The sequence below is a fragment of the Typopeltis vanoorti genome, chromosome 10 (assembly GCF_054136105.1).
Source record: "Typopeltis vanoorti isolate ZY-2024b chromosome 10, IOZ_Tvanoo_1.0, whole genome shotgun sequence".
NCBI lineage: Eukaryota > Metazoa > Arthropoda > Arachnida > Uropygi > Thelyphonidae > Typopeltis > Typopeltis vanoorti.
In genome coordinates, this window is record NC_143558.1 from 74,241,641 (window position 1) to 74,269,162 (window position 27,522).

Here is a 27,522-nt window from a genome sequence, read left to right on the forward strand (position 1 = left end):
GGAGTCAGCATAGGAATGGAATGGCCTGGAATACATTGGAGGTTGAGTCTGAGTGGGGGATGTGAGACAAAAGGTCCTACAGGAAGCATACAGTACCAAGTGCAGAGCATGAGTAGGACTGGTTACAGACAAAGAAATTAATGCTTATTTATAAATGATAGCAGTAACCGAAATAAGGGAGATGAAATTATTGAATTGATTGAGTTAATTTGCCAAAAAAAAAAAAGTAGGAATAAGTGAAACACGGCCGAATGATAATGACATCTTGACAGGAATAGAAATATGGAGGGATATAATGTTATTCCTGTAGATAGGAAAAGCAAGATGAGAAGGGGGGGGCAGTGCTGTGGATGATAGTAGGGGAATTATGTCTGCTCAAGGTTGAGATATAAGGAGAAAAAAGTGGGAGTGGCTTTGAAGCAGTATGCTGTGATGTGGTTATTGACAGAAGGAAGTATATTTGTTTGGGTGTTGCTACAGGCCAGAGAATGTAGAGGGTGGAGACAAAGAAATGTACAGGCAACTAGGCTCAGTAAACAAGTGATGAGTGATCCTTATAGGAATTTCAATTATGGCAATATTAATTAAAATGAAGAGATAGTATCAGGAAATAAGAAGAATGAATTTCTTGAGTTCTCAAGAAACAACAACCTTAGGTAATACATAACAGAGGGCACATAAGGGTTAAGAGCCATAGATCTGATTATATCATTAGAGGATGTGATTGCAAAGGAAATATCTAACCATCCCCCAAGTTGGTGAGAGGGACCATGCAGTCATCACCTAGAATGAAGCCAATCATATAAAAACTATAAAGAAGGAAAATATGTATAATTACAAGGCTGGTAATTACAAAAACCTTAGGTGACAATGACAACTATAGCACAAAAATAGGAGTTGAGTGGGAGGAGAGAGAGAGATGCTGCTAGGGCATGGATGGCAAACCTGTGGCACGTCCGAGAATTTTGCTGCACGTCAAAGTTTTACAGGTGACATCCTTTTATATGCTTATAAATTATTCAACTTTTTTTTTTAATTGATACAATATGTACAAGTTATATTTTGTTTTACACCAGAGAGCAGTTATGAAGATGTGCATATGATTGGTGCAGTATTAACAAAAGCTCACACGACCCAAAGGCAACCGACAATTATTGAGTTGAAATGCTAATTCTCTTCAACCGAATTCCATAACATCTGAAACTGTCATAACATCATTCACTATATATTTCTTAGTTTTAACACATTCACGACGGACTGTCGTTTATCGTTCTGACGGAACTTCTCATTACCGGCGGGCTCAACTCACACAAAGTTTAAACCCTTGGTTGAATTTTATTGCTGCGTGCTTGCGTTTGAGCTGGCAGGGAAACTCACACATGCATTATATGGCATGTTTCAATTCGTAGTAGAATTTTATTTCAAGTTAGCCTTTGTGATCTGTCATAATGACAGTGAGAATTTCAAATGCAATAGAACAAACACTTATTTCATGTAATTGAAAAATTGTACAATACTTTTTAGTTAGATACTATGTTTCCAGTCCAACATATGGTTTTGCTCGAGTCTATACATACAGCATAGTTTCTGTGAGAGGGGGGGACATGTGATTCATTAGTTAGTGCCGTTTTTATTCCAGCTGTCTGTAATTGCACTAGTTGTTGAGAAATATATTACACAAACTGCAAAAGCCTCTGTACCTTATTCAGGGGATACAATAAAACTACTTGTTTTTCTTGCATCTGCAGTATAATGGCTGTCAGGGAGGCCATGTTGTTAACAGCGGGGAGCGAGTTACTATCACCTCGACGTGAATATGTTCAAACGTTTTTTGTGTGCGAGGTATATGCAAAACTTTTTAATGTCTTTATTTGTAAAGTAAAATCAGTGGTGCGAATTATACATGAGGGCAAGTTATATTCGAGTAAATACGGTAAGCATTTTGCCGACAAGTTGACATCCTTCCCCTGCTCAGCTGACTTCTATGGTGAGTTACAATGCATAAATATTTTTCTCACTACTGTTTTTTTTCTCAAACCAACATTATTAAAATCAATGTAATAATACAATAATCAATTTTACACTGAATAATATTATAAATATTATAAATAAATATATGTATATTATAAATTTATATATAAATAAATATAAATAAAATAAAATATTATTTATAAAATTATAAATATTTATAAAATATTATAAATAAATATATATATATTATAAATTTATAAATAAATGAATATATTAAGTTATATATTATGAATATATAAATGAATTAATTAAGTTAGATTAATTTTCTATTAATTTTTCCCCTATTAAAAACTACCCGGCACGTCAGCAACTCGATTTGTAAATTTTTGGCATGTACACATAAAAAGGTTCACCAACACTGTGCTAGGGCATTGTTCAAGAACTACTGAACTGCAGAAATGTTTCTGCAGTGAATTCCAAAAGTGAAAAGGCTAAACAAGGTATGAGGGTTGTTTGAAAAGTATGGTAAATTTCCAATAGATGGCGACACAATATGATCATTCATACCAGTGTCAGCATGTATCATCTTTTTTTCATGACCCCTGGCATAATTTTAGCCACATGCAACGTGTAGTTCTCATTTGGCAAACATTTAAAATGAGCGTGTTTGCATTTTTCATAAAAATGGAGAGAAACAAGTTTTGTGAAGTGATAAAACACTTTTATTTGAAGAAGTGGACGGCCGTGCAGATCAAAGCCGAGTTAGATGCAGTTCATGGGGACTCTGCACCAGCATCAGAGACTATTAATTTTTGTATAAATGAGTTTAAATGTGGTCATAAGTCTATTGAAGATGAAGCATACTCCAGATGCTCGACTGAGGTCACTACAAAGCAAATGATTGACAAAATTCATGGTATCATTATGGAAGCCCAGTGAGTGAAAGTGCATCCTGAGATTATAGGCATCTCAACTGAATGGGTGTATAATATCCTGCACGAAAAATTGCACATGAAAAAGCTGTGTGCCGCAATTATTGACTGTTGATCAAAAACACATACAAAAAGACATTTCAATGCAGTGTTTGGCGATGTTTAATCGCAATTTGCAGGATTTTTTGCACCGATTCGTAACTGTAAACGAAACTTGGATCACTATTACACACCTGAATTCAAGCAGCAGTCAAAATAGTGGACAATTCCCGGTGAAAAGTACCAAAAAAAAACGAAGAGCATTTTGTCAACTGGGAAGGTGATAGCCACCGTTTTTTAGGATTCCCAAGGAATTATCATGATAGACTATTTGGAAAAGGGTAAGACAATAACAGGAGTCTATTTTGCATCATTGTTGGACCGTTTAAAAGAAGAACTGAAGAAAAAACGGCCAAAAAAATGCTCTTTCATCAAGCCAATGCACCGTCCCACACATCAGCCGTTGCAATGGCAAAATTGCATGAATTGAGTTTCAAATTGGTTCCACATCCACCGAAATAAAGGTAATTTTTTCCAAAAAAAGGTGTTTAACTTATTTTTTTTTACCAAACTTATCAAACAATCCTTGTAAAATGGATGAATGAAGAGATTAAGCATGAAATTTGGAAGAAGACATTGTGGAGACAACAAAAGATGAATGTTAGTAGTTAGCTGCACGAAGATTATAAAGAGCAGGCCAGGACAGTGACTCAGTTGGTAAAGATAGGAAAAGACAGTATGAGCAGAAATTATCCAATCAAACTAAGTAAAATGCTAGTGAGTTCTTTTAATATGTGGCAAGTAGAAGAAAGAATGACTATGGGAGAATGAGGGTTAGTTGATGACACTGGCAGATTAGTAATTGATGCAGAGTTGAAGTATTCAAAGAGCAGTTTAACAGTGTATTTCATCCTTGTGAAAGCTAAATCATAAGAAGCTGGAGAGTAGAGAGGATATAGTGGAGGAGGGATCAATGGTGAATGAGTAGAAGGTATATGAGGAATTAAGTGTATTTGATGTTAATAAAGCAGTAAGACCTGACAATATATCACAATGTGCCTTGAAGGAATGCTTTATGGAATTAAATGGCATGCCTGTTTAATATGAGTCTTCAGCATGGTGAGGCACAAAGGAATGGAAGGTGGGAAAAATTGTTCCAATTTACAAAGGAGGAGGGGATATAATTGGAGCTACAAATTATATGCCAGTGTGTGTGTGTGTGTGTGTGTGTGGCATTGTTAAGGTGACAGAGAAGTTGCTAAGGATTCAGTGGGTTGTTAATAGCAAATTCTTTACAATGGTCAGCACGGATTTGTTAGGGGTAGGTCATGTTTTAGATATCTGCTTATGTATTACAACAAGCTGACAAATTCACTCAATAAAGAAGATGCATATACAATGTTGTACTTGGATTTATCTAAAAGACTTTGATAGACTGAAAAAAAGTAAAAACAATTATATATAAATCAGTCATTAGACTGGCCTTGTTGTACAGAGCAGAGGAATGGGCAACAAAGAGAATTCAGGAGGAACAATTGGAAAGAACAGGGATGAGGATGCTAAGATAGAAAAATGGGACATCAAGGAAAGAGCATAGGAAGAATGAAGATATAAGGAAGGAGATGTAGTTAGAAAAATTAGAGACAAAGTGAGAGAAGGTAGATTGAAGTGGACCGACCATGTATGGGGAAGACCAGTAGACCGCCCAATTTAGAGAGTTACAACAATGGAAGTAAAAGGTAAGAGAAGAAAAGGAAGACCAAGGAAAAGATGGTGGAAAAACATCAAAAGGGATATGGAAGAAGTTGGAATGGAAAGGAGGGATGCCCAAGATAGAAATATGTGGAAGAAAATTGTCCAAGCAGCAGACTCCAGTACTGTCTGGAACTAAAATGCCAGAAAGAAGAAGATAGACTGCCATATGACAAGCTAATAGCTAAACTGAAACAGATAGGATTAGATAAGAGACTAGATAACAAACTTCTTCCCAAAAGAGGAAGGTCACTAGTTGAGTGCTACTGGGATATGTTTTGGAATCGTTACTGTTTAATTTGTATGTTAATGACATTGGTACTGGCTTAACTGGAGATGTGCAGCCATTTGTAGTTAATGATGCAAAGATGGGAAGAACTATGAGAAGTAGAACAGATGTTGTATCCTTGCACAGGAATCTCAAGAGACTATGTGAGTGGAACTATCAGTTAATGTTGCAAAGCGAAAGGTCTTTAAATTTGGAAGAAAAGTTTGGAATGCAGAATATACAATTAATGAAGAAGGATGGGGGGAAAAGATGAGAGATCTGAGAGTAGCAGTGGGCAGAGAGTTGAAGTGCGGGAACACATTGCTAAAATTGTAAGAATATCACAATGGATTATTGCAATAATGAAGAGGACATTGACATGCAGAACCAAAGAGGTTGGTCCTCTTGAATAAGGCTTTGATCAGGCCACAAATGGGCTACTGTGTGCAGATTTGGTTGTCTGGTTTTCAAGGGGATGATGATGTATTGGAGAGGATCCAGAGAAAGTTCAATAAGTCATTGTCAGGTCTATGGAATGTCAGTATAGGAGAGATTGCATTCCCTCAATCTCTCAATTCTATCATCAATTCTACCATTATGAATAGAATTCTCCCAATTCTATTCATACGGCTCTGTAAGAAGTAGAAGAGAGGATATGATTGAGACATATAAGTTGGTGAGAAGTTGTTACCAATTAATGTGGAGGAATATTTTCACAGAGCAGAGAGAGGCAATGGTAGAACTAGAGGCCATCCCTGGAAGCTGTATAAGGAGGGCGTGAGCAAGGAAGTGAGAAGCAGGTTCTTTACATGGAGAATAATTGTGAGTGAAATGTGATGCTTGAAAGTGTGGTGAATGCAGAAACTGTAAATGAGTTTAAGGCATGGTTCAATGATCTTTTCATATGAGAGAGTATGGATCTCTTGTCATGAGTCCTTTGACTATATGAAGATCTGATATTAATAATAATAATAATAATAATAAAAGTGTAACATCTTCCACTTACTAAAATTAAAACTGCAACACCACTTGTTCATTCAGTTCCTGAATTGATTTTATATCAGCATCACTCCTTATCACCTATGTTACATGTTTACTGTAATGAAATAGCACCAAGAATGAATTAAGAAATAGTTTAATGCTTCCTTTCATTTCTGCCACAGAGACATCTTTAGGCATAAAATATACTATAAAATCTAACAACCACACAAACAACATAAAGTGAAACTTAGTCTTACTTGAAGCCCCTCTATAAACACTAGTAGGAAACCTAGGTTGTCACTTAGGATATCTAAACTTCCCAGAGTATATATAAACTCTCCAAGATATGGAAAAGTTTATATATACTCTGGGAAGTTGCCTAAACATGAGGAATTCTCTGTCAAGAAAGGGTTTATGTTGAACTATAAAAGCTGGTAATTATGACAGCCTTAGGAAGCATCTTGGAGGAGCTACAAGGAAAGAATGTTGGTAGTGCATGGAAAGTGTCAGAGATTGTTTGAGAGAAGCAGTATCAGACTGCATGCCCAATTTCAGGAGGATAAACCAAGTTGAGATTAAGTGGATGAACAGAGATATAAAGCAAGATCTGCAAAAAAAAAAAAAAAAAAAACACTATGGAGGGAATATAAAGAAAAGCGATCAGCAATACAAAGTGCAAGCAAGAAGGGTGACTAATATGGTAACAAAGACCAAATCAGATTATAAGAGAAAATTAGCTAAGATGGCCAAAGTAAATCCAAAAGAATCTTTTCCATAGCAAGTAAGAGGAAAAATAACTATGGTAGGATGACACTCGAATCATTTCTGATGACAAGAAGTTGACAAACGCAAAAGAAATAGTTGAGTTGCTGAGTGATCATTTTGCAAAGATGTGACATCCCGGTGGAGATTTTGTAGTTACTGATCTGACAGAGTTGCATGTCAAAATTGAGGCAGATTAACAGGAGGTGTTCAGCATACTGAAAAATATCAATGTGAATACAGCAGTGGGACTGGATGGCATGCTAGCTTATGTACTATGTGAATGTGCAAGAGAAATGGCACTGCCTCTGATGAAGTTGTTCAATCTAAGTCTCAGCTCTGGCAAGATTCTAAGGAAGTGAAAAGAGAGTAAGATAGTTCCATTACATAAATGTAGCTCCAAGAAAGATGCAGCAGACTACAGACCTATCAAGAGTGATTGTTAAAGTACTGGAAAAGTTTTGGTTAAAGATAAAATTGAACAGTGGATAGATAGAGATATGATATGATACTGCATAATGAGCAGCATGGTTTCATAAAGGTAGGCACTGTCTTAGTAATTTATTCACATTTTATAATAAAGTGACAGTGGAAACGGATAAAGGAAATGGCTGCACCATGACACTACTGAATTTTGTAATGGCCAGTAGTATCATAGTGTAAGGTTGTTTTTTTTAGAAGATCCTGTGAGTGGTATAAAATTCAAAAAAAAGAAAGACTGTTTTTGGAATCTGCAACTGTACTCAGAAATTAACCGAATTTAAATAAATAGGAATGCAAGCAACAACTTCCCAAAATATGGGAAACATTAATCCTAAGAGATCCCAAGTTACAACCTAAACCTCCTACTAACACCCAGAGGGCAACCCACCTAGATAGGACTTCAGGGTCAAATCTTTGTGTTTCATTTATTATTATGTTACTTTTCTATGTGTACATGTGTTAGAAATGTTCGTGTGTACTCCCTGAAGATGTCTTGATGACTGAGATGAAATATCGGAAAAATTAAAATAGTTTTTAATCCTTTCTTAGCGCTGTTGATACTCCATTAAACCTCCAACATGATGTCCTCCGAGCATTTAAGCCTTAATGGGTCTCCCAAGATGAGTCTCTGGACTCCATGGAGATACCGTATAATAGTAATACTAATATATGGGAAGTTTGTCACTTATGTGTTTGTTACATTTTATATTGTATAAAAGATGTCTGTGTGATAAGACAAAATATTGGAAGCATTAAACTGTTGTTTAATTCGCATCACATGTTGTTTTCATTTCTTTAAATATCTAACATGAGTTCTAACTAGTGCTTAAGTCTAAACACACTTCTTATAATGCTCCCCCCAATTCTGCATCATTACAAATAAATGAATACTCCCCGTCAATCCACATGAAATATAGTTAACAAATAAGTTGAACAGTAGTGAAGCAAGAATAACTCTGAAGAATACCACTAGTTACTTTCTTTTTTTTTATGAGATAATGCTCCACAAAAATCTGCATATGCAACTTTCTGGTTAATTATTATTTACCCAACTAAATTTTGAATTATCTGACAAATCTATTATCCATCTCTATCTACCCTCTGCTTATCCCTAACTTACCATGTGGCAATCTATCAAATGCCTTCACAAAGTCCAAGAGTATTAGCAAACATAAATATACAAATATACAATATATATGAATATAATTATGCAATAACTTACATTAAACGATGAATATCAGTGTATCCATAGGTGCAGACAATCTCAGGAGTAATTAAATTTTCAATGAATGATATATCTAACATATGAGTATGTCGAATATAAATATTTTTCTTTTTATGATGGCTCTTTTCCATTACTGTTTAGTTATGCTGAAATTAAAACTAAAAAATTGATAAGCTTCATTAAAACGTTAAAATAATAAATAAAAAAACATAATAAAATAACACTAGCAATGCACAACAGAAGTACTTAAATACAGTGCCATTATCAAATCAAATTTGAAAAATCTGCACACAAAAACGTTCTCATAAAATCTCACTGGAATTGTTCACATTCACAATTTGAGAATTTCAATACAGAGGCAGCTAGTAGCCATCATCCTAGAAACATGGTCATGATAATGCATGGCCAAGGGAATGAATGACCATGAGAATACATGCATTTTACAAACAAAAAATACTGTTGGTGGTAGTGATAGGCAGCAGACAGCATTGTGTGGTGACGGTACTGTCATTGTGTGTGTAGCTGGAAGATTAACTATGGGAGATGATGAGTTGCGTAAAGCAGAGTGGAGTGTCCTACCACGATGATTCCTTGGATTCCATGAAGATGTAATGTAGTAATAATAATATTTATTATTATTATTTTTTTGTTATCCTTTATTACTGTGTTATTCTGCAAAAAGAATTTGTCTGTCTGCAGCCATACACAAGTAGACACCCATGTAAAAAAAAAAAAAAAATCTCATTTACATCTATTTTGACTAAATTTCATTTTTAATTGTGTTTTTAATTTTTAAAACATATTGGAAAATAATAATAATAAACTATCCAAATATCAAATCAAATTTGAAAAATCTGCACACAAAAACGTTCTCATAAAATCTCACTGGAATTGTTCACATTCACAATTTGAGAATTTCAATACAGAGGCAGCTAGTAGCCATCATCCTAGAAACATGGTCATGATAATGCATGGCCAAGGGAATGAATGACCATGAGAATACATGCATTTTACAAACAAAAAATACTGTTGGTGGTAGTGATAGGCAGCAGACAGCATTGTGTGGTGACGGTACTGTCATTGTGTGTGTAGCTGGAAGATTAACTATGGGAGATGATGAGTTGCGTAAAGCAGAGTGGAGTGTCCTACCACGATGATTCCTTGGATTCCATGAAGATGTAATGTAGTAATAATAATATTTATTATTATTATTTTTTTGTTATCCTTTATTACTGTGTTATTCTGCAAAAAGAATTTGTCTGTCTGCAGCCATACACAAGTAGACACCCATGTAAAAAAAAAAAAAAAATCTCATTTACATCTATTTTGACTAAATTTCATTTTTAATTGTGTTTTTAATTTTTAAAACATATTGGAAAATAATAATAATAAACTATCCACAAGGCATTAATTAAAGCCAGAGTATACATACTAACTGGTTTCAGGTTTTTTCTCACTTGGTTAGACTATAATAAATTTAGTTTAATCCTTTATCCAAGTGTAAGCAAACAAAGTTTGCACCTGAAGTATCTTCAGGACTGATGCAACTCGTGGTAAAGATGGACCAAGCTCTCATCACTGTTTGTCTTAGTATCTCCCATAATGCAAAGCACATCTCCTTGCAGACATGTATAATGCTATACATTAAGGGAAGGGCCACTACCCAGACCGGTTTCACCCTTTATTGAGGTCTCGTCAGTGGGAGCCAGACCCAGAGGTGATGATACCAAGGTGGAAGCAATGGAGAAGTCATATTTACCTATATGAGTTGCCAAAAGGTGTCTCACCTTATTATTAAATTACTCTGGAAAAAGTTGGTGAGGGTTACCAGATTTAAGTATCTTCAGGGCAACTCGTATAGGTAAATATGACTTCTCCATTGCTTCCACCTTGGTATCACCACTCTGGGATCTGGCACCCACTGACAAGACCTCAATAAAGGTCAAAACTGGTCTGGGTGGTGGCCCTTCCCTTAATGCATAGTATTATACATGTCCGCAAGGAGATGTGCTTTGCATTATGGGAGATACTAAGACAAACAGTGATGAGAGCTTGGTCCACCTTTACCACGAGTTGCATCAGTCCTGAAGATACTTCAGGTGCAAACTTTGTTTGCTTACAATTGGATAAAGGATTAAACTAAATTTATTATAACTGGTTTCACTTAATGAATCTGCTACAAGTGGCTCAAAAGTTAAATCTGATATACTTGTCTACTACTACTACTAAATTGTGCAATTTTCTTCATTTCTTAAAGTTATTTAATGAATAGCCAGATAGAGGATAATAAATAATAATACGCTTTCAAAGAATTTTAAAATATTCTACTATATGTCATTATTATTCATACTATTTTCCTTATTATTGTCAGCAAACCTCCATACAGTCAAAACACCCACTATGGAAGGTTATTATTATTATTATTATTACCATCAGACTTCCATGGAGTCAAAAGGCTCATCAAGGGAGTTCCACACACACTTGATTCAAAAGGATCACTGAACTGTGCCTTAAACCCACTCACAGTTTATGCATCTGCAACACTTTCTAGCAATGCATTCCACTCTTTATGCCCTGTTCTAGCTCTGTCTCCATCTCCTGTATGAAAAATTCCCTCCACATTAATCTGGTAACCCCTCACCAACTTAAATGTCTCAATCATAATCCTTCTTCCTTCTATTCACAATCCTCTGCAAGTTGCATTCTCTCAATATGTACACATATCCCACATCCCACAAACTTAACAATGAATAAGTGAATCCACTCCGGACCTTCCTCAATATATCCACATTCACTTGAAAACCAGGGGACCAAATCTACAAAGAGTAGTCCATATGTGGACTACTGTTTGCAGATTTGATCAAGGTCCTACTCAGTATTGCCATAATCCATTGTGATGTTGTTAGAATTTTACCAATGTAACCTCTAAACTTCAAGTCTCTATCCACCATCACTGCCATATCTCTTGTCTCTTCTGCCCAGTTCAAAATTTACCCATTAGCTGTATACTCTGCATCAAAACCTTGCCTACCAAATTTCAAAACCTCACACTTTGCAACATTAAACTGATAGCTCTATCACTTGTGCACTCACACAGTCTATTGAGATCCTTATGCAAGGCCACAACTTCTCTGCTCCTCAGAGTTCTGAACTTTACATCTTCAAACAACTGCATAGATGCCGCTCATGATGAGTCTTTGACTTTATGGTAGTCTGATGATGATGTTATGTGAAACTACAGAAGAATAATTATGACAGAGTTAGAAATTGGGGCAGTAGTACACTGCATCAAACACTGCAAAGAAAAACATCAGCAGTGCTTAAATGAGTGTCAAAGAGGCATTTCAGGAAAGGAATACAAACTACATTTCCAAGGTTAGATGGATGAAAGAGAGGAGGGCACAGGAGTTAAATAAATGAACTACAGGAATTACTGCATAAAAATGAAAATGTTTAGAAAGAATATAAAGGGAAATGTAATGGACAAGTTCAGCAACAGTACAAAGCATGTCAGAAGAATGAACAGCATGATAAGGAAGGAACCAAGTCAAAAGAATTTCTGAAACTTCAGTTTGTAAAAAGAAAAAAAAAATTAATGATCATGGAATAATAAATTCAATGAATGCAGATGATAAGAAGCTGATGGTAGCAGAAGTAGCTTAATTACTTAATGATCTTTTTTTTTTTTTCCAAATGTATGATAAGGATGTGATAACAGAAGTAGATGAACTGGAGAAGGGCAAGATATTCATAAAACTGGCTAAGTCCCAGGAAAATGGAAAGAGGAAAAGGTAGCTCAGTGACATAAGGAGGATCCAAGGCAGAGGTAGGAAATAACAGACTGGCCGGTATCTCTAGGGTGAAAGTTAAGGTATTGGAAAAGATGTTTAAGGTCAAAATTCAAGAATGAGTGTAATATGATACCGTTAGGCAGTGTTTCCTCAAGTTTCCCCTATTCCATATCTTAGGGGAGGGGATATGGAATAGGTCACTAGGGATATATGAGACTTTTTTTTTAAATTTTGATTACTTTTTTTTTTTTTAACTTTTACAATTTTGTTGCCATATTGTAGCAAATAAATGTGAGTCTTACTATAATTAATTTTTCAGTAACTAAAAAATCTCAAGGAAGTTTAAAACAAATTGTGTCTCTTAGCAAACAGTTCAAACCATGCAGCTGTTCAAACCATAAAATTTCATTAAATCTCTTGCTAAATCTACTGTAAGTATATTGCATCCAGATAGCTAAAAATGTATGTAATAATTGAAAAAAAAAAATTGTATCACATTTGTAACTTATTAATAATTTATTATTACAAACGTTAATCTTGTATTGCTTCCACAGTTCCTTCTTCCAGATTCCACACTTAATCTCTTCATTCATCCATTTTACTCCAACTAATTTGGTGTTTTCACCTTTGGGATACACTCAGACATTTCTGCTGTTAAATAGCTCTTGATCAATGCCCAAGCAGGATCTGTCTATTTCCACTTAACTCCTCTTTCCAAGCTATAACTAACAGTTGTTGTGAAAGATTTTCATAATCACCAGTAGTTCCACACATTTCCTTTCTCTGCAGAAGTTCTTGTGTGATTGGCTACAACCAGCCTTGTTTGTTTTCTGGGGGATAATTTAGAGTAGCAATGTATCTCACTATTAAGTCTCAAACATGTTCTATGGGGTTGAGATCTGGGAAGTGCACTGGTTACTCGATTTGATTAATATCCTCTGTCTCCAGAAGTATCTCTACAGCTCGTGTATGATGTGGTGTGCCACTGTTCTTCATAAAAACGAATTCTTCGCCTACAGCACCACAGAACAATCAAACATGACATTGAAGTTTGTGGCAATATTGTTCACCAACCAGTCATTTTTTTTTTTTCCCCAGCACTTGTAGCTAGCTCAGTGCATCCATTAAGCATAATGCTTCCCCCACACCATGACCACAGCACCATCATATCTGTCTCATTCGAGAACATTCTTGCAATGATAAGCAGTATCACTCACATGCCAGATCAAGTGTCATCTAGAATTGGAGGAAAGACTAAAACAACTCCTCTCATCTGTAAAGAGTACATTAGCCCAATGATGTGTTGTCAAATTTTTAGATGACACATTTAGAGCACGTTTCCAGTGGTCTATGATGAGCTGTGGATAAAGGGACACAGACTACAACCCATCAGGTGTATACGCCTACTTGTCGCAGACATGTTGCCACAGTTTGTTAAGCTATCCAAGTAGTAGCTTGCAAGTTGGCAATGGAGCCAACTTGAAAGCTGACCTGCCTTGGTGCATCAATTACATTTTGCTGTTATATATAGAGTGAGGGGCAACCTCTTAGCAAACATTTGGAACACATTCCACTGGTCTGAAATGCTTCCCAGAGCCTGGATAAAACACTATGTGAGAGTCAATATCAGTAATTCTGTAGCCATCTTCAAGTTTTCCAATAATTGTTCCTAGCATGAAATCATCTAGATGTTGTCTTTGAGACATTACAGGACATCCAAGTTTGGAGCTTTATTCCTTCAGGAAAAGAGTTTCCTTCAAACACAATTCACTAAGCACAGCCTTTTGCCATTTATCCTGTTGAGTGCTACCACATGATCCCTTGGTCTGAATTTTTTGGACAGCAGTGTATATATACTGTGTATATATATATATATATATATATATATATATATATATATATATATATATATATATATATATATATATATATATATATATATATATATAAAGCATCATTAAGACTAGCAATTTAGACCATGCTACTTGATTTTATCCCATGTAAATGACACATTCATATTGCTGATATTTTCAGTTATGCTGCCAATTACAGAGGGTGTCAGGTAGGCAAAGAATGACAATCTTCTTAGAAGTCCTCAGTGTCACATGTAATCAAAATCTCTGGGGGGATGTCAAGACAGCAGCACAAAATACTACAAATCTTTCCAAGACATGTGTCTAGTAGTTGGTGATGCAGGCTAAAAGGTCAGTCACGGACCAAGACTAAATCGATACTGATGGTCTCTGATTATCTAGTGGACCTCTAGGTAGTGGAGAAGTTGACTATTAATGATATTCTCTATTATTTTGGAGAGGTGATGGTGATTGGTCAGCAGCTTGAAGGTAATAATGTCTGTAATGTCTGTTTCCCTTTAAGTACATCAGTGCCATGTAATAGGCTGGATGTGTAATTCTTCTGCATGTTGGGATAAGTGCCAGCTAAGCATAGAAGACTGCAGAGGTAATACATGACAGGTGTTAGAGTGGAACATAATGTTTGAGTATAACTGGGGAGATGCCATCAGGACCAGAAGACTTTTTTTTTAGGATCCAAATTGTTTAGTATTCTTCTCTCTTTTTGTCAAAAAAACACCACATGCTCAGATTCTGGTATGGAGAGAGGTGATTTGTCTTGATCATCTATGAAGAAGTTAGAGGAAAAGAGTGATGCCAGGGTCACTATTGTAACTGGTGACACCTGGAGGAGGTGGAAGCAGTGGTGAGCAGAAGTTGCATCTGGTGGTCTTAGCAAGGGACCAGAAGATTACAGCTTCCCATTTGGGTAGGAGGAAAGATTCCTATTATTGTTATTAAGTCATATTTAGATTTCCTGATGACTGTTTTGCATTCATTTGGTGCTTCAGCATAGGATAAGTATGAAGCTTGGGTTCTTCACTAAGCTTAGTGTCACCTGCAATAAGCTGAGTTTTTTCTTCAAACTGCTTCGGTACACTTTCTGTTGAAACAAAAAAAGTTTTCCACTTTACTTGTAAAGTGGAAAAGAATTTGGGGTAGAATAGAGAATAAAGACATGAAGACCTTCATACTAATGAGGATTATTTCTGTGACTCACTCGAGACAGGTGTTTGAGTCAGAAGAGTGGAAGCAATAGTCAAACTAGTCAAACCACAGAAATGTAGAATAAAAATTCAGGAGGTCATCCCACTTGATATTTCTATAGTGCAAAAGGACAAGGGGTTGGGAGTGACTGGAGAAAAGTTCTGTGACAGAGGAGACCTGCACAAGATTGTGATCTGAGTAACCAAGAGGGAGGTGACCTTTACAGTGTAGCTGGAAGGAGAACTAGTTAAAAAGAGATCAAGATTATTGGAAAGTCAATGATGTTGGAAAAGGGAAGTCAGCTGGACTTGTAGATATTAAGATCACTTTACCTAGGAAGATGACCACCCTATTTGGATTGCTGAATTGCAGATGGTCTTTGTGGAGAGGAAGAGAGAGGGAGTGGTTTTTTGGAGTTTGGAAACCAGTAAATGCAGCAGATGAATATTACTAAATGGGGCAAGGAAACTCTGAGCTAGAGGAGGTCAAAAGCAAGGGATTCTAAATTAGCCATTCTCTGGTAAGCAATGTCAGATGACCTCACAAAGGCATACATGCCATCCTCGTGATAAAAGCAATAATGAAACGTAATTTGGAAATTGAAGGTGGACAGTAGTTGATGTATCTGCAATTTAGGTTTCTGTCAAGAGTAGGGGGTCTGGTCTGGATGACTATAACTGATGATGAACATCATTTATACTGGTGTTTATCCCATGTATGTTGGTAGATGGATTTGAAAGTGATTTTGATTCTGGAATGATTTGTATATTGTGCTTGACCTATCTTTTTTGTTGGGATTGGTTTTAGAGGAAGATTTATTTTAGTTGCAATGTCACTAGAGGAAGATTTATTTTAGTTGCAATGTCACTATCAATGTTCTGTCTTTTATTATTGTTCATTTATGGTTATATGAAGGACAAAATGGGGACATGCAACAAAAGGAGATAACACATAATTCCATTATCACACACTTCTCTTCTCCATGCTGTGGGCCTGATGCCCTTCAAGGGCATGCCAGACATGACATTAGAGATACATAACCTCTTCGATTTCGAGGTTACATCATTAAAAATGGTGGTGCTGTAGATTGGCCACCAAACAGCACATGGGCCTGTCAGCACTGAGTCAGAAGGCTTCTCAGTGAAGTAACTTCGAAATGGAGGAGGTTATGTATCTCTAATGTTATGTCTGGCATGCCCTTGAAGGGCATCTTCCTTCCTCCCACAGCATGGAGAAGAGAAGGGAGTAGACAGAAATCAGAACCCCCTGCTCTGAAGACCAAACACATATTCACCACTTCAGGCATCCAATAAACCTGGTGGTGGTGGTATTTCACTGGGCTATGAACATCATCTACTACCTGGTGAATCTATATGACATTTCCTCCAACCAGGAAGAAATCCCTTTTGTAGTATATTTAAATGTATATATATATATATATATATATATATATATATCAATCATTTATAATGTTTTTCATCTATCATATCCACCTCATAGATCCATTAACTGCATACCATTCCTTCTTCACAACATATGAACTGATTATGCTGTCAAGGCCCTTCTTTAAGATGTGTTCCTATCACATAGGAATAAACTTACAATCTTCAATCTCTCATTCTGTCATTTTTCACTTCTTCCAGAAATACCTTTATATTCTCTATTTCTCTCATTCCATATTTTACACCTTTCAAATCATCTATACCTGCTAAAACCATTAACACAATCACATTTCTCCTTTGCATTCTAATAATACCACTCCAACAAAACAAGTATCATCATCTTTTTATCATGATCATTCCTAATCATGGAATTACCGTATAATAATGATCCTCCACTATGCCTTTCACACTTTTTCATACTCTCCTGAATCTCCTCTGAAACCTCTCCTTACCTGATTTTTCAAATCCCCCACACTTTCATACTCTTGACTACCTGTCAGTCTTTCCCTTGCTCCCTCATTTTCCTTATGTTCTCACACTCCTACTCTCGTTTTTTTTTTTTTTTTTTTTTTTTTTTCCATCAGCCAACCTCTCCCAAGTCTCCTAATTTCTCCATTCACTGTCTGCAACTCAGTCCTTATAAAGTCTGACTCCTTTCTTCCATTTTCTCCCCAAATAATGAAGATTAAATAGTGTGGCCAGATGTCAATAAATAGATGAGAGCTAGTATAGTTCTCTATGTACTTTGCCTCAATCTAGTCAATGGAATGGAGACCAAAACCTATGAATTATGAAATTCCAACACTGTTTCCTTTGCCTTACAATCAGATTATTCCTTCCAAATGCTCTTGAGAGACATTCACTTCTTCCTATGTAATCATAATAGTTCTCTGGGAGGCTTATAAGTTACATTCACCTCAAAATTCCTACCCTTACATCCTTGTAAAAAAAAAAAAAAAATGGAGGGACTGCATTCTCTAGCTGCATTTACCTCGAACATACGGAATTAACTGCATGCTCCACATTTTCCATGAAGCGAATTTTAACCTCCACTTTGTACAATACCTAGTCAGTTTTGTAAATATTTGTCCGCTGGGATATCGAGCAGAAAAAAAAAAGTACTGAACCTCGACCCCCCCCCATTCAGTACATGTGCTTTACTTTATGCACATTAACAGAAGAGCATGTACAGAGCAATGGTGTTGACGTCGGAAGAAAATACATTTATTGTTGAGCATTATTTTTGTTCATAAGGAGTTGGTAGAGCAAATGGTCAAGCCTACAACAACAACAACAAAAAAATTTCCATTTCATGCACAGGTATTCCAATAGGACAGAGCAACCTATCACACATCACATGGTTCTAGAGCCTATTTATCTTCCACTTTCCCATACCCTTCAGGTTCTCCTGATCGCACCTCACTTGATGCCTTCATTTGGGAAAAGTTGAAAGAATGGATATTCCACCATGACTCGCCTTCAAACCTGAATGGATAAAATTACATGATATGTCCAGCAGTTGTCCCAACTCGTTCTCCAAGATGCCAGATAACTTTCGCGTGAGCTACAGAACTTGTCTTGAAAAACAAGGTGCCCATTTTGAGCACATAATCTACCATCATTAATGCTTTATTTGACCAAGATTCCATCGATAGTTATGGATGTACATATCATGTGTAAACATGCATTTCTTTGTTAATAAACCCATTTACTCCATAACATATATCGTTGAATTTATATAAATCAAGTGGATATTAAATCCAACATTATTTCAAAGCCAAATGTAGAAATTTTGAAAGTTTCGTAAAAAAAAAAAGTTCATCATAGAGTTTAAGGGAATACACTCACCGGCTTTCATAAGTTGTTCTAGTGTGAATGCCAGTGAGTATATGCCTATAAGCTCTCTGGTCAACTTTTTTATGAAATTTTCATGGTTTCTACATGAAATGGTTTTGAAATAATGTTGGATTTAATAGCCACCTGATTTATATACATTTGCATTGCCAAAATGATGCCTTCTGGCTCTTTATTTTAATAAATACTTTATGCACCAATCAAGAGTTTGCTTACGAATACACCTCTCCGACATTTCAAGTTCCTTAGTACTGAATGAAAGTTTTTGCTCCCTTAAGTTTTTTCCAGATCTGGCTACCACTGAGGGGGCTTAAGTTTTCAAGGAAGTTTTGTCTTGAGAGAGCAATTTGAGTCTCCAGGGAAAGTGTTTTCCAGCATAGTCCATGTGGGGTCCTTGTTGGTGGTGGGGTTGCTTTTCCCTGGAATATGAGCGGTTCTGCCCAGTGGTAGGATGGGCCTGTCACTGAGTGGAACCAATGCTGAGATGGACGATCCTTCGGTCACTCGTTTAGAGTGATGTGGGGGAAGGGGAGTTTGCCTAATTTTTAGAGAGGACCCTTACTTAAATAGGCTCCTGCTGAGAGGAGCTTAAGATTTCGAGAGGTTTTGCCTTGAGAAAGCAATTTCAGCCTCCAGGGGTAGGTTTTCTCTGCCATGACCTCTGTTGGGGCTATGTCAGTGAATGCTTTTCCCCTTGAATATGAGCAGTTCTGCTTGGTGAAAGGGTGAGCCAGTCACTGAGTGAAACCACACTCAGTGACAGGCCACTTCCTTCAGTCACTCAGAGGAAGTGGCCTGGGGGATTACCTAATTTTTTGAGAGGCCTTCATTTATAAATCGGCTCTCACTGAGGAAGGGGGGGAGAGGCTTAAGATCACGATTTTGCCTTGAGAGAGTGATTCGAGTCTCTGGGGGGGGGGCAGGTTTCTGGACCTCTGTCAGGACCGTGTCGGTGAATGCTTTTCCCCTGGAATATGAGCAGTTCTGCTCAGTGGTAGGGCAAGCCTGTCAGTGAGTGGAACCACCACTGAGTTGGATGATCCTTCGGTCAATCACTGGGAGTGGTCTGGGTGATCATCTAATTTTAGAGAGGTGCTTTACTTAAACAGTGCCTGGTCTTAGAGAAGAACCAACAAGTTCGAAACAGCTGTCAGGCCAGTGAAACCTTATCAAAATAGAAGGCGAATATATGGACGCTTGGGCAAGTGCTCATGTCTTCTAAGTGGTCCGCACTAGGGCAACTCGTGAATTCCGGCGAGAGTATTTCCGTAAGCTCTCTAAGTATTTCCATAAGGTCCCTAGAACCGATGCAGATTTATATAAATCTGCATCGGTTCTAGGGACCCAAAAAAAAAAATAAATAATTATATAATTTCTTAGTACATTTATTTATAATAACAATAATACATACATACACAGTCTTGCATTTTCATCAGTCATGTTTTTTTTCCCATTTGTGGGGCATTAAAGAATCTGTCCAATGTCAATTGCTTTTTCTCTCTTCTTCAGGATTTTTCGGAAGTGATTAATAGCATTGTCGTTGTAGAGATCCCCAAGCCTATTGACTTCAACCTGGTTTGGGTGCCATTCTAAGACCGTTGTTCTGACATCCTCCCACTTCTTCAGAAGATCTTTAATAGCAGATGTTGTCAATTGCTTTTCTCTCTTCTTCAGGATTTTTCGGAAGTGATTAATAGCATTGTCGTTGTAGAGATCCCCAAGCCTATTGACCTCAACCTGGTTTGGGTGCCATTCTAAGACCATTGTTCTGACATCCTCCCACTTCTTCAGAAGATCTATAATAGCAGATGTTGGCATTGGACAATATCCTTCTTTTTTAATGAATTCTTGAAATTTGAGACAGAACTTCTCAGCTTCTTTTTTATCTGCACTAGCAGACTCACCGTGCATTACCACATGTTTAATGCCAGATCTCCTTCTAAACTTGGCAAACCATCCAGTGGTAGCCTTGAATTCTATCTCCTTATGTGACGAATGGCGAGTTTGTTTCTTCAGTTCTTCAAAAATTTCTCTAGCCTTCTCTTGAATGATAGTCATACTAGTTACATCTCTTATCATTTCCCTTTCTTTTATCCAAACTAAAAGCAATCTCTCCATTTTTTCATGGATGGCACATCTTTGTTTCTCAGATGTGATTTTCGTTACTCCTTTAGCTGCTTGAGTCTTCTTGATTATATCTTTCTTAGCTAAGATTGTGCCTACTGTAGACCTGTTCAAGCCATACTGCCTAGCAACATCAGACATCTTCTGCCCACTCTCTACCTTGGCTATTATCTCTTGCTTGGTTTCTATGGTGAGCACAGTTCTTGACACTCCACTCTTTTTAGGCCCCATAATGTTATCGGTTTTTTTTTTTTAATAAAAAGTTCAGAAAAGCACTTACAAAAATTCAGAAATCAACTAACGCACAAAAAGATTATGTATACAACTGTCAAAGTCTCGTTCCAGAAACTGTTCATAGATGGCAGTAAAATACAGTTCTACAAATCGTATACACAGCATCGCTTCTTATTGTGTTTGTTCTGTGAAATGTTCGTTATCCGAACATGTGTTTGTTGTCCGAACATAGAAATCTTTCGCGAAAGTGTTCATTGTCCGATTTGTTCGCAGTTTGAACTGTTCGTTAACCGATCACCGACTGCATATCATTGAAGTTATTCAGTAGTTTTTTTTTTTTTTTTTTTTTTTTTCGCCATACTGTATTATCATGGAACTGCTATTTCGATGTGAAGTATGTGTAAAAATAGTTATAACTATACATTCTGAGTATTTTTACGGTTGTTTATGAATAAAACTCGATGTTATAATTAGTTTCGCTTCCATAAATTCATACCATAAGCAATGCCATATGATATTTATGTTTAAAAAGGAAAATATATTTTAGAGTCAATTGTATACTCACCAGACATCTGATATTTGTAATAATTTCAATAGTTATCATTTAGTTTATGAAATACGTTAACTGTACACCAGCTCGTCGTAAGATGTTTTCATTTCGCACCAACCATGCCGTAACTAAACTTCTCACTTGATGCTTACTGGAATGCATATGTGCGTGAGAGAGAGAGAGAGAGATTCATGGGTAAGAATGCAACAGCGGTTATTGTTTTACCCTTATCAAGATATTAATAAACAAAATGTCTTTAGCATTCCAAAACACTGATGCCATGACCTTTCTTGCTGATGGAACCGACTTTGTGATTGGCCCTGAACAACCGGTTTCTGTCTACTGTTTAGACTGCTGTTTGGATCTTGATGTGCAAAGGTGAATCCAAGTCTCATTCATAGTAATAAATCGACGCACAAAATCAGTTTTATTCTTGTTAAAACGCTCCAAGCACTGCTCAGAGATTTTCATGCGAGTGCGTTTTTGATCTGCTGTGAGCGAGCGTAGCACTCATCTTGCGCAAAGGTTTTTCATTTGCAATTCTTCATGCAAAATATATCCCACATGTTTTTTTGAAATGCCTGTAGTCTCAGCAATTTCGCTTACATTGATTTGCCGGTCATCCAGTACCATATCGTGCGCTTAATCAATGATTTCTGGTAGTGTTACACTTTTTGGACGTCCTTCTCGTGGATCATCTTCGAGGCTGGTACGGCCACGTTTAAACACGGCACCCATTTCTTAATTGTCGAAAACGAAGGGAAAGAGTGCCCATAAACTTTTATGAACTTCAAATGAATTTCTTTTGGCGTTAAACCTTCTTTTACAAAGAATTTTATAACCGCACGAAACTGAATTTTATCCATTTCAAGGGATACAGACAACACTTTTGCTCAGAGACAGCAGTATAAAACAAAGTACTTGATAGAATGACTTGCAATTTCAAATGTGGATGCTTATGACAGATGTATCAACTTAGAAAAAAAATTTTGCCGATAGTGTTGCCGATATATATATATATATATATATATATATATATATATATATATATATATATATATATATATATATACAGGGTGTTCGGGATAAATTTGACATATTTATAATTAATTATATTTTTCCGTAAGTTACATGTATTAACACACACTTCTCTTCATTTAAAAGTTTGGACCCTTCTTCATTCATATACAAGATGTCAGAAAGGATGGATAGCTGGAACCCACCTGAATCATGGAAGAGAATAACTTGTATCATGATGATTCGTGCCCGCCATCAAAATAAGGATATTACGACTGCTGCCCAATGCTCCCTGAATACAGTAAAAACAATCAGGCATGAACTAGAGACTTGCAATGGTGACTACGAGGATGTAGCAAGAAGAAAGATCCCTAGCAGACGATCTGATTGCGTTCGTACAGCAGAATTCCTCGCAAATCTGCAGGAACAGGTGTTGAAGAACCCTGGCATTGGAATTCGGGCTTTGTTCGTGGAGTTGCTAACTGTAGTCAAGCCCTGGATAACAAGGGTAGCCAATGGTAGGCCGTATGTATGGCAGCAGGATTCGGCCCCTTGCCACACCTCTGGGAAAAGTCAAAAATGGTTGTCTGAAAATTTCTACGACTTCACCAGTCCAAATGTTTGGCCTCCAAACTCCCCAGACCTTAACCCCATGGATTATTTTGTATGGGGCGCAGTTGAAAAAGACACCAATCGCACTTCCAGTAATACAAAAGCCCAGTTAATGGATAAAATTAAAACAGATTTTGCGGCCCTTCCCAGGGAGACTGTAGCATCAGCTTGTTCGAGGTTCCGAAGCAGAATTGAAGCTGTGATCGATGCTAATGGTGGTTATTTTGAGTAAATCTTGTTGATAGTATTGTAATTAACTCTGCCTGTAATGTTTTTTTGTCAATTCATTAAATTTAATAGATACAAAGAAGATTTTCTTTTTCCTTACGAAACTGTCAAATTTATCCCGAACACCCTGTATATACAAAGTACTTGATATTCTTGTTGAGAGGCTTATACGCTGGTTAAACATGATAACTAATATTTAAGGAATTGACAGCGTATACTAGAAATATAGATTAAATAAACTTTAATATATACCTTCCGATATTTCGGCGAACGTCACGTTGCCATCTTCTTGGGAACTTAATACACAGACACGTGCACACAAGTACTAATAACAGCAAATGAGACTGAAGCTAGGAAGCTAGCGTTTCCTAAAGTCCTGATGGTTCCCCTGGTGGGCTATATTGGTAGTTCTTGGCCTTTGGGCGGAAGTTCTTCTGATAACAGTTTCCCAAATTTGGGGCAGTTTCATGCATCCAAATTTGTTGAGGTTTGGCATGTTCCTAAGGGCCGAGGCTGATTCCATGAATAGTCTTTCATACTTGAACTTGCTGCGGTGTATTACTGTGGCTTTCTTCCATCTTATTCTGTGGCGAGTATCCAGAGCGTGGTCTGCAAGCCCAGAGTGGCTGTACTGGTAAAATCGGATGTAATCCTTGTGTTCTGAGATTCTGATATTTGCTGTCCTGCCTGTTTGGCCAAAGTAGGACAGTTTACAGCTGCAAGGGACCTGGTATACACCAGGTAGGTCTAGGGGAAGTGGTTGGTCTTTGGTGGAGCGGATAAGGGTTGCCAGTTTTCTATGTGGTCTGTAACAGGTGGTCAAGTCGTGTTTTTTTAGGATTTTATTGATTTTTTCCGAGGTGCCTCTGATGTAGGGAATAGTGATAGATTTAGAGTAATCTTTTTTGTGAAGGGGAGGGGGTGGTGGGTTGTGGATAACTGGGTTAAGTATTTTTTGGATTTTTTGGAGGGGGTAGCCGTTGGCTGAGAAAGTGTCACGGATGTGATTTAGTTCAGTGGTTAGGGCTTGATCATTAGAACAGATTATTTTTGCCCTGTTGAATAATGTTTTAATCACTCCATATTGTTGTGAGGGGGGGGTGGGATTGTTGGTGAATGTATCTGCCTGTATGGGTGGGTTTTCTATAAACTGAGAAAACCAAGGTTCCATCAGGTTGGCGGGTGACTAGTGTGTCTAGGAAGGGGAGGTTATTGTTTTCCTCTTTTTCCAGGGTGAATTTGATTCTAGGGTGTTGGTTGTTCAAGTGTGTTAGGAAGGAGAGGAGTGAATCCGGGCCATGTGGCCAAATAGCGAAAACATCATCAACGTAGCGAAGCCATATGGTAGGTTTTTGTGGGGCTGAGTTTAAGGCTTTCTCTTCAAACATCTCCATGAAGAAGTTGGCCAAGGGTGGGGAAAGTGGTGAACCCATGGCTGTCCCCTCTATCTGTTTGTAGAATTTTTCCTGCCAAACGAAATAGCCTGAGTTCATTGTAAACTGAAATAGGGCTGAGATATCGGGAGGAAATTTAGCTTGGATTAGCTCTAAGGTTTCTTTGAGGGGGACATTCGTGAATAGGGAGGAGACATCAAAACTGACCATTATGTCATTATGTTGGAGTGTAAGGTTTTCTATACTGGCTTTGAAGTGGGCTGAGTTTTTTATGTGTGATGGTGTATTGCCAGTATAATGTGAGAGCGCTTTGGCTAAATGCTTGGCTAGTTTGTAAGTGGGGGAATCAATGCCATCCACTATGGGATGTAATGGCACATTTTCTTTGTGTATTTTAGGGAGCCCATATATGCGGGGGGGGTCTAGAGTTATAGGGTTTTAGTCTGTTGGTAATCTCCTCAGGCCAAGAAGTGACCTTCTTAAGGAGCCTATGGAGTTTTCTAATTAGTGAGTTGGTGGGATTGTAATTAATGGGGAGGTAAGTGGAACGATCTAATAATAAAGCCTTGAGCTTACCTGTGTAATCTTTAAGATTGAGTACCACAGTGGCGTCTGTGTATTAAGTTCCCAAGAAGATGGCAACGTGACGTTCGCCAAAATATCGGAAGGTATATATTAAAGTTTATTTAATCTATATTTCTAGTATACGCTGTCAATTCCTTAAATATTAGTTATAAAGTACTTGATAGAATGTATATTAGTATATTAGGGTTACCAAGTAATTTTATAAGCTTGGTTATTTAACTCCTAATCCCAAGTATGCAAACAATTAAGTTTGCACCTGAAACATAGTTCAAGCCTAAAGATGGTACAACACCCAGGCAACTCCTTGTAAAGGTGGGTAAAGATCTGATCACTATTCTTAGTATTTTCCAATAATGTAAAGCACGTCTCACTAAAAGATGTATACTGCAATATATTATGGGTGGGGTCACTACCCAGACCGGTTTCAACCTTTTTTGAGGTCTCCTCAGTGAGTAGCTAGACTCTAAATACCAAGGTTTTAGTAATACAGAGCCTTATCAACTTTACCTATAGAAGTTGCTGCAAGGTGTTTTTATTTTTAATAAGAATTTCTGGAGGAGATATAGATGTAATTAATTTTTAAGTTGGGGATACTGTATATTAGGGTTACCAAGTAATTTTATAAGCTTGGTTATTTAACTCCTAATCCCAAGTATGCAAACAATTAAGTTTGCACCTGAAACATAGTTCAAGTCTAAAGATGGTACAACACCAGAGCAACTCCTTGTAAAGGTGGGTAAAGCTCTGATCACTATTCTTAGTATTTTCCCATAATGTAAAGCACAACTTACTAAATAATTCAATATTTATATATAACATATATAAATAAATAACAATAATTCAATATTTCTTTTTATTGAAAAATATTTTTCCAAAATTTTTATAATAATTTCCAAACAGAAATTTGATTTTCACTAAAACTTTTATCCTTTTTCTGTCACACCCTCGTATCTGTGGCCAATCTGTGATTTTTACATATCCACGAATTTACGAAAGGTGTAGCGTCCCATTCTTTTAATTCTTTGCCCAATAAATTAATCGTCACGAAATCAGAAATATGTTCAACCGTTAAACTGAAAGTTTTGAACATATCACGTTCATTAAACTAAAACCTCTTTCAGTCTCTGCGCTACTGACTGCTATATTGTTAATTAATTTTCTAGCTGTGTTAATTGTTACAAGAACTGATTCAGTTATTCCCTTTATGTTGTCATCCACAAAATCTCGAAAATCATTTTTATTTATCTGGTATTTTAAAACTTCAATTAATTGATCTAATTTTCTTTCACCTTCCATCCAAGGTGAAGTTAATTTTTCATAGGGCCATGTGGATTCATCTAGTAAATCGAATAGTTCTAAGATATCTTTATTAGCTTCGCTCGGTAAATGTCGCAAATTCAAAAAATAAATAATTTTGTCAAGCAATTTTTCTATCATTCATCATCTATCCTTTCATAAAGAATTTTAATAACCGGCTCGGTCGACTTAAAAATATTAACAACCGGCTCGCTAAATTTGAAAAATTTTTTCAACCGGCTCACGCATGCCGGTCCCAACACATCAATGAACCTAGCATATCAGGCAATTGTACACCTCTATACATCACAGATGCAACAAGTGATACAGAAGGATATTCATATTATATTATACCAAAGCACCAGGTATTAGATGTGGATAACGTGTATAGTATAGTATAGAAGAGGGAAATGCATATCTACCCAGAGTTCTGTTACTGAGAAATGAGACTGAAGGTTCACTAGCCCAACAACACCAGGGATAACTGAACTAGATCGGAGTTAAAATAGGGCTTTGGACCTGACTATCAAAAAAGACCAGCAATTTATCTCTTTTAAAACTAGAATAGAATAATTTTAGTAACCAGAATATGAATATTAGATATGAAAGAAAGAAATGACTTACGCTGAATAATTATCTTCAAAGGTAGAATTTTCGCTTATGTGTGTCAAAGTCATTTTCATTGCAATAATGGAACAGCATAACGTTCAATCGACAGAAAGATTTTAAAAAGCGCCACAATAGCTATTGTAAGGTAACAAAATGATAAATATGTTTCTAATTTACATAAACAAATAAATAAATAAATAATACTAATTATTATTATTATTTTATTCACATAATTGATACACAGTCAAAACGAGCTTATTATTATTATTATTATTATTATTATTATTATTATTATTATTATTATTATTATTAAT

At 36.6% G+C, this 27,522-nt stretch overlaps 2 protein-coding genes across 4 annotated transcripts in view; both read right to left on the bottom strand.

Moving 5' to 3' along the window:
* LOC150102510 (cilia- and flagella-associated protein 61-like) overlaps positions 1-21,592 on the bottom strand; it is a 396,485-nt gene extending 374,893 nt beyond the window's left edge. For 2 of the 3 annotated variants that reach the window (XM_090399647.1, XM_090399646.1), the window contains exons 1-2: positions 21,483-21,592; positions 8,411-8,571 (exon numbers count right to left, since the gene is read on the bottom strand). In XM_090399647.1, coding sequence (XP_090255773.1) covers positions 8,411-8,544 — 134 coding nt within the window. In that variant the 5' untranslated portion in view covers positions 8,545-8,571; positions 21,483-21,592. Of the gene's footprint in view, positions 1-8,410; positions 8,572-19,974; positions 20,086-21,482 lie in introns of those variants that run through there. The other variant, XM_090399648.1, reaches the window with a different exon arrangement.
* On the bottom strand, positions 15,014-20,914 carry LOC150102511 (putative CENPB DNA-binding domain-containing protein 1). Its single transcript, XM_090399609.1, has 2 exons — positions 20,464-20,914; positions 15,014-15,159 (listed from the first exon to the last, which is right to left on the bottom strand). The coding sequence occupies exons 1-2, from the start codon at positions 20,912-20,914 to the stop codon at positions 15,014-15,016; spliced, it is 597 nt and encodes a 198-aa protein (XP_090255735.1).
* Positions 21,593-27,522: the final 5,930 nt, after the last annotated feature.

What these genes read in the sequence shown, in the direction of transcription:
- LOC150102511 (XM_090399609.1), bottom strand. Translation starts at nt 20,914, where the DNA reads ATGGGGCCTAAAAAGAGTGGAGTGTCAAGAACTGTGCTCACCATAGAA. An exon ending in TAAACATGTGGTAATGCACG is followed by an intron (nt 15,160 to 20,463) that starts GTGAGTCTGCTA and finishes TTGTTTCAACAG; the next exon opens with AAAGTGTACCGAAGCAGTTT.